Source organism: Glycine soja, chromosome 16 (genome assembly GCF_004193775.1).
Source record: "Glycine soja cultivar W05 chromosome 16, ASM419377v2, whole genome shotgun sequence".
NCBI lineage: Eukaryota > Viridiplantae > Streptophyta > Magnoliopsida > Fabales > Fabaceae > Glycine > Glycine soja.
In genome coordinates this window covers 468,873-480,838 of record NC_041017.1, presented here as the reverse complement: position 1 = coordinate 480,838, position 11,966 = coordinate 468,873, and the positions used below count along the sequence as shown (strand labels likewise).

Sequence of the window (11,966 nt, the reverse complement as noted above, 5' to 3'; positions counted from 1 at the left end):
TGTTCCAACATAAATCTGGTTCAAACTCGAGCCTAATGCACACATAATCTCCTCACTGTTTTGAAATAGTAGTATAAGACCTGTTAATAACCAGCGCCACATAAACGTCGGCAATATAGAGGGCTTAACTCCACTACAATATAATCAAACATGTACAGTTTCATGTACTAGCCAAAAGGAAAATTATAATCCTACATTAGAAAATTTACAAATACATTATTTCCTTTACTTTCGGTACATACATTTTTTTCCCGTAATATATATGATATTATAGAAACTTACAAAATAGTATTAAAGGACTTACAAAAACTTATGTATATGTTTTACTGCTTGAAATTTATTTTACATACCACTGTTAAAGCTTTAAATTCTTAAATCTAAATAGTAAATAACACTACTCATTTTCTTGGACATCGCTATCAGCTTATCAATCTTCATTAGTTTACACTCAACAAAAGTGTTTCTACCTTTAACTTCAATTTTCTTTCCTTATTCACTCAAGATTCAAATCCATAAATCCATAGTTGCCGCTAAGTTTTTTCAAGTGACATTCTTGTTAATTTTACTTGACATGGACAGGAAGACGTTTTTATAAGTAACTTGTGAGTAATTGATATCAGTTAAAAAATACAGCATATCCTATCAGTTAAAGCTTTTCAGCATTATCTGAAGGAATTTTCAGAAAATGACTGAGATTTCAACTTTTGAAGCCAAAAACTCTATTTCCCACACCTACTGCAAACAATGGAGACTAAAATTTAATGCCTCATTGCATTTGTAAAACGAAAAAACAAAAAAAGCATAAGTCATTCATTTCACAATGAAAACTGGCACTTTTCTTCTATACCTACTTTCAGTCAGTCCCTTGTACACAGGTTAAATTCACTTTCCTTTTTTCTGTTATCCCATTTCAGAAATTTGTTGTCCAGTTGATGTGGCCCAATTGAGGCTGCTGATATGCACCAACCTGTGCTCCAGGAGCAGCTGCAGCCACCCCAACTCCAACATTGTTGCCAATGGCTGGTGGTCCTAAATGGTGAGGACTAGCCATGGCTGCCGGCTGTGGAGGGGTGTGGTACATGCCGGGGAACTGCATGTGAGAAGACTGAGCTGTGGCTCCATTGAAGGAAGCATGACCAGTGTGTGATGGCATGTAAGCCGCATGAGGTGTTTGCCCTGGCATGTTATAGTATGGAGTAGATTGCATGCCAGGATGGTCCCTTGGATTCTGTAACCAAATTTCTGATGTCTCAGCCTGTGAATTAGGGGAGTAAATAAGAAAATTGGATCTTAGTTTTGTAATAGAAAGCGATCATGAAGAAAAAGGTGATTAGGAAGAAACAAATTATCTGATTGGTGATATATAATATGCAGAGATTTATTTATGACATGAGGATCAACTTAGTAAACTTTACTAATCTTTTCCTAATATTCTATTTCCTACTAGAGTTCATGCGTTACACAAATCCCAAGAGTTGTACTACATTCCTTGCTTTCTTGCAACTGCAACTGTTAAAAGCTACACTTTTTTTTTCTTGTGAACTAACAGGTATAAATGATTTTTTTACCATTAAAAAATGAAAGGGTTACAAGTTATATCCTTTTGGCACCTTCGGCACATAATACCAATTCTAGCAAAATAAGCTACCAGAGATAACTAAAATGAAGCACATAATTAGCTCAAGCACTAGGTCAAAATGAGATAGTTGCCAAGGAAATTAACCAGGAAAGCTATATTAACAGTCCCATTTCTGAATAATGCTGTTATAATCAAGATATTGGTAAGGGGGGAACACACGCCCCTTGGTGAAGTCCCTATTTTGAATGAGAATGAAGTGAGAGAGAAATGGGCAGTAATGTTGGGTGCTTGCTAGGTTTAAATAATTTAATTAGCTTGTAGCCTATGGCTTTTTTGGTTAATGCTTCTTTTGTTGACAATCAAACAATATGTTCTTGAACACTACCAAAAGCACATTACCTGAGGATTTGGGACATAAAGATTATCTTTGTACTTGACTCGAGATGAATCTTCTAAAGCCGTTGCACCCCCAACCACACCAGGAGTAATCATGGCATATCCAGTTGGGTTAGCAAAATTTCCAAACCCTGTAGGACTTCCAGCAGGAACAGGCTTGAACTGTTGAACTCCATATTTGAGATTGTTGGCATTAAGATGTGAACCACCTCCAGGCATTAACAAGTAACTGCTGCCATTTGTTGGGTGAGGATAGGGAGGATTACTTGAATATCCAGGCATGGCCATGGGTGGAACATAGACCGGGGACAGAAACTGACGATATGGCATAAGATTAGCGAAGTGTGAAACATGAACTTGTGGATACATCTGTGGCACAGGAGGTTGCTGTTGTTGCACCATGGCAATTGTGGAAGCAGGAGTGTTGGTTGGATGGGAGATCAAAGCCTGCATTCACCCAATAATGTGTCAAGAAAGTAAGAATTTATGAGTTTATTAAAAAGGTGAAAAGACCAAAAAAATACAATGTGAATAAGTGCTGTCCAAAAAATACAATGTGAATAAGTGCTGTCAAAAAAATACAATGCAAGAGAGAACTGTGCCCACTGTGTATAATGTCAAAGTATTGTATCCATCCACAAAAAGTAAAGCAGAAACACTAAGAAATACTCTTCCAAATGTTCTTTACAAAACGGACCATCAATAGAAAAGGTTTCAAAGAATGTCAAAAGTTGTTTTCTCAATCAAATTAAAAACAAGTCCAACTGAGTAAACTGTTTTAATAGACTTGTGCATTTTAATAATAACCCTTGTGTAATTAAACTTTATCACTCTGCAGATATTGATATGGATAAACAAGAAATACTCATTAAAACTCAACTGGTAAACTCCAACGTTCACTATTGAAACATTGGATCAAGGAAAAAAGTACCCTTCCATGCATAAATGATTTCAAATATGCTATTAGCATATAAATTTATTATACCTCCTGAGGAGATGACAAACCCTGCCCTCGTACTGTTTCATCAATTGTGGGTCTGAAGTAAGGAATGTCATAACCAGCTGGAGAATCGTAAGCCTGTTTGGAATTTAAAAGTGAGGATGGAAAGACAAGGCACAAAACAAATACATATTTTATTTTTATAACATCAAGTAACACTAACACTTCAACAAAGATGTCTAATATGTTTAATTTCATACACATTATCAGTGTTACCAATGGCGGATGGCTGAAATTCCACCATATAAACACACCATTGTGCCTTATGGCACCGCCATGGCAGGCCTCCCTTCACAAATTGCCTATGGCCATTGGCATGGCCTTATTATACAATAGACAAATGGTGTAACCGATTCAAGTATATAGGATAATTCTATTTGGCAATCATTGCACTGACACAATCATTAGGTGACAATTTCTGAATTTTAATTAAAAAACCTGCCAGGTATGTGCCTGTATGGTTTGCGTGGTAAGTGACATTGATCATATGTTTTGCAGAATCTGCACTGACTAGTGAATATCTATGGTTTCAACATTGTGCAGATTCTTCACAACATATAATGATCGATGGGACTTGCCAATTGAACCATACAGGCACAATACCTGACCAGAGGTTTTGTTATGCAACCCCTCATTGCCAAGGCCATACTACCATGAATTGCACAACTTAACTTAGCATAGACCATAAGGAAAAGTTCAACAGCATATAACCTAAGACAGATTTCGTAGGATTCACTAACCGCAAAGCCTGGCATATCATGAGAATCTTGTTGCTGCTGTTCTGAAGGTGCATAGGATGGACTACTATCACGAACTAATCCAATATTGGCATAATTGTCCAGATTCTTAGTGTTTGAAGAGTCTTTGTTGTCAGGCAATTGTTGCTCAGAAGTAGCACCAGATACTGGAGAGTCTGACCCCAAACTTCTAATGTGTTCATCCCGCAAGTCCACCTGTTTGCTCCCAGAAACATCATCAGTGGACAACTCTGGAGCAGGTACTGTCAAGCTGACATCAAATGTTCAATAACATTACATCTTGTTTTATGGGAAACGCATACTAACTATTATGTACTTGTTAGCTGTGTGTGAACAGAACATAATATATGTCTGAAGAAATATTTTCTAAACCATATGAAAATGTCACATCCAAAATAATATCAAACTTACAAAGAAATTCAGTAAATAAGTATGAATTGCATAGCTATCACCGCCAAGGCCAAAATATTAACTCTTCAACATAAAATAAACAGGCAAGACAAGAATGCCAACCTTGCAGTCAATTCCTCATTTGATTTTTCAGAAGCTCCTATAATGTGATACTTAGATTGAGGCCTTGAAGAATCAAGTTCAGTCCCAATGGTACCAAATGTAAGCCGACAGCGATCAGTCTCTGGAACTCGAATATGCTGTGCTATAATCACATTTTGGTTCTCATATATATTTACTTGGGAAAGTTTATCTTGAAGCTCTACAGTATTTGATTCTATATCTCCAGAATTTTCTGCTGGAGGTGAAGCAGCAGCAGCAGCCTTTTTTGGGGTTCCTATTACTCCAGGACTATTATTACAGTTTGGCTTCTGGCTTGATTTAGGCTTCCATTCTTTATTTTGCTGAGAAACTGCATCAAAACTCATCAAATTTCTAGGCATGGATATAAATGGCAAACAATAAAAAAGAAATCTACATAAAAATTATCTCATCTCATTGATGTGAATAAGGAAATTAATAGTTTTACAATTATAAGTTCTTCAATCAAATAAAAATACAAAGATAAAAGCATAAAATGGGTCACTATATACATTTCAATAAGCAAAGATCTCTGACACGGGTAAAAAAACACAGCTTAAACAAATGCACAACAAGTTATCCCACTCAATTGTTTTGGATTACTAACATAAACCTTCGTTTTGACTGAAATATAAAATGCTTGATATACCTTACCCTTGAAAATTTAGATTAAAATCATAATTTGGTAGTGCCATTTCAAAGATATATACCTCTTTGATGTCCCACAAGTTGTTGATGTGGCCTATTATTATGCTGGTTGTTCAGCGACGGTCTGCTAACTGGCATACCAGATAATGAAGGTTCAGTTACATTAGTTTGACTAAATTGTTCAGTCTTTGAGACAGCCCCAACTGATTGAAAAGAATCTGCAGATGTACCATCTTTACCCACAACATGAGGGCTACTAGGAGCAAATGATTGCTTTGCTTTGTTGTCTGAAGACTGTCGCCGAACACCAACAAACCCAACTTCACGCCTAATGGCTCCAACAACACCTGGTGATCTAGAATCAGGAGAGGGCACATGAACTGGATCTGTTGAAGAGGAATACACCCCAACAGCAGAACTGGTTGATGCCACCAAGGCAGAATTTTGATGGACGCTGTTAGGCTTAATTGGTTGCACCCGTCCTGCTGCATTTGAAATCATGCCTTGCTTATCCTTATCCTCATATACAATTTTTCTGTCAATGGTTTTTGGCGCGTATCTAGCATGTGAATCAGAAGGACCATTTGAAGCTTGAGACGAATTCCTAGAGCCAGATGACCTATGATTGGTGGAAATTGATGAGCTGTAACAAAGATAATTACAATATTCAATTATCTAAAACTATCAATACATCAAAACAGTGATCTATTATCAGACAAAATTCCTCATGCTATGATGATGATGCTATCTGATCCACATACAGAGTAGAAACAATCCATTTTCTGTTTTATGGAGGAAACAGAGCAAGACTCTGTTTTTAATGTAGTATAATACTTTCAAAATCTTTAAAGTATTTCTTTAGAAAGACATGTGCATTTCGGTGCCTCTCACTTCAAAGTTATAAACCACCAGTACCTTAATGGCACCCCTTTCACATTGGACTACATTGGATAGAAATAGTGAAATACAATTAACAAATTTAAATTTAGTCTATTATTATCTTATCAAGATGGGTTTACTCTTCTCACCATTTGATTCATTTCTATCTCATTCTGTTAAACATAAACACTTAACTTTCTATATGTGGCAGCAAACCTTGCATCAGTTTACATGTATCTAACCTTGGGATTCATGTCATGTGTATTAGTTAAGCAATCTTCTACTAATTGTTTTCAGGGCTCAGGTATGCAGACTTTCTTATGACCTCTCACACAGAAGTTCTCAACAAAAAAACATAACCCAAATTTATTTGTCAGGCTAGAAAGCAAGGGATATATGCACAACTACTGACACTGGATATGCAAAGGGGCAAAGGGCAATCATTCAAACCTTTTAAATCCATAAAAACTAAAATTCAGAGCATACCCCTTATCAGATATGTTTACATTTAACTGCTCAGTGACAGATGTTGAGTGCTGCTGTGAAAGAGGCGTTACTTCTTTATATATATGATTTACTCTGTTGTCTCTAACAACACGAAACTCTCTGCTGATGCCTGAATAGTAAGAAAGAATTTAAAGATCAGTACACATGATAACGACCATACAAGACAAGTGATCCATTTAGTTATTCTGAAAACATGCACAAAACAAGTTATCCATTTAGTTAGTTGAAACCACATACAAACAAATGAAGGTTTGAAACATAAAACCACAAATTATTCATCAGGAGTAAATTTTTCAGATGGATTGATGACTAAAGTATCACTGATCAATTGGTTTCATATAACATTAGAAGAAGAAGCCCCCCTCCCATATGAACAAAAGAGAAAAGCAGCATAAAAACCACAGCCACCAAAGTGAAAAAGCAACTATTAAGTATTAAGTGAATTGGAAGTGCAACATAATTTAAATTAAATCGGGGATATTCCCCACAGCTATGTTTACTATCAGGTTATCACAACAAGAATAAAAACTATTGACAAATTTATTGGGAGTAAAAATGAATGCTCATTCTAAACAAGATGTTAATCAGGGCACCACACTTTTAACTATCAAAACAAGCATATTACCAGGAAAAGTACTGCGAGAATAGTTTGTTCTTCGAACATTGCGTTCAGAATGGGTGTGAAATTTCATTCCTTGACCACTATTATTCTCAGATGGCCTTCGTGAGTCAGCTGAAGGCTGACCCCTGTTCCCAACATTCTGAGTCTGCAATAACAGATGCATGTTAATAAATTACTGATAAGAAAACCACTACTCTGTAACATAATAATCATGCATTTAATAAGTCATCCACAAAGATACAAGAAGTGATACCTCCTTCTTCCGGTCTCTCCTTCTCTTCACCTCGTGAAATGGATCTGAATAATAAAAAAACAATGAACATTAGGAGATTTTTTTGCTTAATTTTCTTTCAAAGGACAAGCAAATTGACAAGAGAAAAGCATGCATCAATTGCAGAATCACATACCATGGTTTAAAACAATGTGATTCAGAAACATATCTTAATTTAGATCACCTAAATATTGCAATGCACATCAATGAGCATTCATATGCAATAACTATTTATGCACATCAATGAAAAACACTATATTAAAAAAATTACATTAGACCATGTAAATTCCAGGACTCTAGGAAAAATTAAGCTGAATATTCCGCTCCCAAACCATTCAGACACCAAACAACCCCACGATCTGACATTATTTTTACTCACATATAGTTATCAATTTTGGATAGCAGCACATCGCAGCTAACTCTGAAAATGTTATAGTGGACTAGCAGGATGGCCACTATTTTAAAAATAGGTTTTTGAAGCCTATATCATGGTAGTGCTGCTAAAATCACATATATAATTAGGTCTCACAACAGATACAAAACTTTATGGATTCACCATGTAAACTGGTATGAAGCTGATCAAACATCACCCTGCCTAACTGCTTCGGGCCTTCTGACCATTTCATTGAATATTAACAACTATTTTTGGTTCTCCTCTCTGCTCAGAATGCAGAAGGGAATGGAAATGAAATGATAACTAGGTAGAAACTAAACTTACACCAATGGAGGGGTAGAGCCAGTGGCACAAACGGAAAATTTTATAGACAAATTATTCAGCTTTATTCTTTCCCTCTAAATTCTCAAACAAAATACAAAAAGGCAAGGGTTTTAATGATTGCTCTAAAATTTCACTTTGATGATGAAATCACAAATTTGCTAGTATTGATCAGCTCAAAATATTATGATAGTGGCAAACTCAAAACCACCAATTTCAGCTCCCAGCCTAAATAAAGAAAACAAAACCAAAAAATATGAACAAATGCAATCATACAAGGTTTAAAAATGCTTCGGAACCACAATTTCGGTCACAACATTTTTGTAGTCTCCACAACCACAATTGAAGGCCACATTTGTCCGCAGTTTTCCATAATATCAAGGATAAACGCAATTTAAAACATTGCAATCATGCAGAAACAGCAAAGAAAAGAGAGAGAAAAATACACAATCACAGAAATATTGATTTTTCAGACCAAACTAAGATCCACAAAGAGGCACAACCTAGTCCACCACAAAAAAATCAAGTCAACAAAAACCATTGCAAACTCTTAGCATCTCTATTCTCATACAGGTAAATTAAACACCAAAATGCAGCCCACACATGAATTACACTAACACCAACCAACCTCATGAAACATTCTCCACCAATCCATAACCTCACACAAGAGGGGGATACAATACAAATGAGAGAGACAAAAAACAAAAAACCCCATTATTAATCAAAAACCAAACCAACAACATTCAAAACCCAAAAAATCAAAACAATATTTAAGAGTATGGGGAAAGAACAAAACATGGCCCCACCAAGGCAGGCACGAACCTTGGTTGAGCAATTTCTGAGTGGTTTCGTTAGGATCCATGTTGGCTTCCTTAAGGGCGACATAGATATCGGCATCAGAATGGTTCCCCACGATTTCCTTGATGGATTGAATGGTTTTGCGCACTCTTGCAGAGAGCAAGTGAGTGGTACCAGTGCCACCACCCTCCGTTTTGGAACCAGGGACCATTGCACCCAAAACCCCAAAAGGAACGCGACCCACAAGACAAAACACAACCACAGCGCCGAAAAAACAAAACTTGAGGCCAACACTGCAGGGAAAAAAAGATGGGTACTTTGGTAGGGTTTTGTTCTTCCCAATCGAAACAGAGAGAGAGAGAGAGAGAGAAGAGAGAAAGAAAAGGAAGCGGCTTTGGAGCGACAGTGAGGGTTTTGAAAACGTTTGACAATGACTTTTTAGTTTTGAGGGGAAAAAAAGAAATTTAAAAAAAAAAACTTAAATCCTAGTAGATTGCTTCCTTCATGTGTTGTGTTAGTAGATTGCTTCCTTCATGTGTTGTGTTGTGCCCTAGCTTAGTATTGTGTTGTCGTCGACTAAACTACGGTTGTGCCCTTTGCTTAAACCAAAAATTGCGAATCATTTCTAAAGGATTCACCAATAATATGAAAACCAACACGTGGTTATTCATGGTGATAGAGTATATCCATTTGGCCATTATAAATTTTGTAAGAGTAAAAAAAATTACTATTAAATAAACTAGTAATCTTATTTGTGTAATGTATATAATAAATAGTTATTTTTATATGATTGAAATTATAATAAATAATTTTGCATGTATAAATTATATTATATTAATAATTTGTTTGTTTTATGATGTATTCTTTTTTATTCTTGTGTGTAATAAAAAAAGATGTGTGTTTTTTTTCATATGAAAGAAAGAGATAAGTGATTAAATAAAGTGTATGAATAAAAATAATAATTTGAGATTATTTAAAATAAATATTCTTTTTTCAATCACTTTATCATGTATTTTTTTCTCCTTTTATCTTTATCTTTTTTCATTGTTTCTTCTTTTAATTTCCAATAATATGAAAACATATATTCTTCTTAAGTGATTTCTTAACAATTATTATTAGGTGAGTAATATAATCCATTTATATTTAATACATTTTCATAACATAATTAATTAATAGAAAATTTCCTATAAATATAAGTAAATATGACCAGTTTTACCCTATTTAATGATATGTTTCTTAAAATATTCTTTATTTATTTGTGATTTTATCTTTAAATACTCATTTTTATTCATGATATTAAAATTCAATGAAGAATATTTAAAAAATAATCTTGTTTTTTAATGAGATTGATAAAATTAAATGATTTTTCTACAGGATAAAATTAAATGATATTAACTAACTTTTTAATCAACTTGGAATTAATTAATTTTCCTTATACTTGAGTCTAGAAGAAGGTTTCATTTTTATTATATATTGGTCATGAAGTTTCTTTGTGACATGTAAAATTGATGAGTAACATCTATAATCTTGGGGTCTTAAAAAATGTTTGATTGGTTTTTTTGTTTAAATATATTTTCTATTAAGATTACTAATATAATTATATATTTTTAGAAGCATTTGAATATTTCATATCAAACTGATGATTATATGAATTTTTTTCTTAGTTGCCTCCCTTAAACCTTAAACCTAACTTTCTCTTTGTACACGATAATTTGAGATTAAATAATAATATAAAATTGATTTAAATGGTCAATGCAGGATTTATTTTTATCAAAATTATTATCTAACTACTAAGGGGATCTAATTGATTGAATAGGATGCATGAGTGGTATAAATTCATTATACCGTGTTCAATTCATATGGATGAAAAAGAAATATTGTCTAACTAGTATCCAACTTCACTCCTTGTGTATGGACCGCTAAAAGAAACAAAATTTGTGCCTCAAAACTTATTTACCCACATAATGCATTCTATTTAAATATCAAAAATAAATTAAAGTTTAAATGCAATTTTAATATTATATTTTGCTTAATCTATAATTTTGGTCTCTCTATTTTAAAATAAATATATTTGATATCTTTGTTTTAAAAATTACACAATTTTAGTCTCATATTTCAAAATAGAGACACTTGGTTCTCTTATTTTAGAAAATTGATAACTTTAGTCAAATTTTTAGTTTTGCTTATGTTTTATTTTTTGTATTTTGATCATGTTGAACTATGGGTCGAGCATATTCATTTACAATATTATAAAAATGATTTAATTAATTATAATGTAAGAAATAAAATGTAGATAAAATTAAAGATTGACCAAAATTGTAGATTTTTTTTAAACATAGGAATCAAAATTATGAATTTTCTAAAATAGAATAATCAAATGTCTTTATTTTGAGATGAAGACTAAAATCATAGATTTAAAGGGACCAATGTCTCTATTTAAAAAAAAAAACCAAAATTATATATTAAATAAAATAAGAAAACCGAAATTGCATTTAAACCATAAATTAATAATACTACATAACCGGTGCAAATGTGAATAGGAGCAAACAGTTCTTCCAATCTTAACTAGATAGACATAAAATTCTATTTGATGTGTATCCTCTGTTTGTTACCTAAGTGGGTACACCGTACACCTTGTGCTGCACTTGGTGTTTTTTTTTTTTTATTTTGGTAAAGTTCACTTAGTGAAATTAATAAATTAATTTTCTTTTACAAAAATAGATAGGTATAATTAACGAAAAATAGGTGGCTAATTTATGATTCACATTACATATAACTACTTAAACCAAATGATTTTAACCTACCTTCTTTATTTTCCCGCTTGCTTCACTATAAAATTAAGCTCTCACGTGTGTTAAATTCTGTTTGAATAAGCACTTTAGTATTTACCAAACATTTCCAAAATCTTGAATTTCAAAGCCAGAGGGTCCAGAGAAAAGGGAGAGGAAAAATGTATGGTTAGTTTGGGTGAGGAAAAATAAGTTCTTCCTGTGATATACCACCCAAAAGCAAAAAACTTGGACCTCACATCTAGGATTTTCTTTTTAAGACTGATACTTAGTTTATCACGTTATCAATCTTCCTAAATTCCTTTAAAATGGTCATCATGATAATGCATTTTGGCACTCAAAGATTAATGCCAGAAGGAAATAGCAATTGCCTTGCACATGCTCCCCTATATAAACTTGTGTTAGCCTTTGAGCTTACATTTTCTAAGCTTTAGAAACATGCACTTAGTTACCAAGTTTCCAGTGATTCGTTT

At 33.7% G+C, this 11,966-nt stretch overlaps 1 protein-coding gene across 3 annotated transcripts; it reads right to left on the bottom strand.

Moving 5' to 3' along the window:
- Positions 1–586: 586 nt before the first annotated feature.
- Positions 587–9,182, bottom strand: LOC114390465. 3 transcript variants are annotated; one of them, XM_028351204.1, is made up of 11 exons: positions 8,729–9,180; positions 7,174–7,217; positions 6,924–7,065; positions 6,278–6,407; positions 5,143–5,555; positions 4,975–5,043; positions 4,247–4,595; positions 3,716–3,983; positions 2,961–3,053; positions 1,979–2,422; positions 587–1,255 (listed from the first exon to the last, which is right to left on the bottom strand). In XM_028351204.1, exons 1-11 carry the CDS (start codon positions 8,913–8,915, stop codon positions 911–913), a joined length of 2,484 nt encoding a protein of 827 aa, XP_028207005.1. In that variant the 5' UTR covers positions 8,916–9,180; the 3' UTR covers positions 587–910. The 3 variants fall into 3 exon arrangements, with proteins under 3 accessions (XP_028207005.1, XP_028207004.1, XP_028207003.1); XM_028351203.1 differs by having other exon boundaries at positions 4,975–5,531; positions 8,729–9,182; XM_028351202.1 differs by having other exon boundaries at positions 4,975–5,555.
- Between the last annotated feature and the right edge of the window lie 2,784 nt (positions 9,183–11,966).

Excerpts from the sequence above, each read along its gene's own strand:
- LOC114390465 (XM_028351202.1), bottom strand. The coding sequence starts at position 8,915 with ATGGTCCCTGGTTCCAAAACGGAGGGTGGTGGCACTGGTACCACTCAC. Across the intron at positions 6,408-6,923 it reads TTCTCGCAGTACTTTTCCTG|GCATCAGCAGAGAGTTTCGT; the intron begins GTAATATGCTTG and ends CTTACTATTCAG. Across the intron at positions 1,256-1,978 it reads TTTATGTCCCAAATCCTCAG|GCTGAGACATCAGAAATTTG; the intron begins GTAATGTGCTTT and ends CCTAATTCACAG.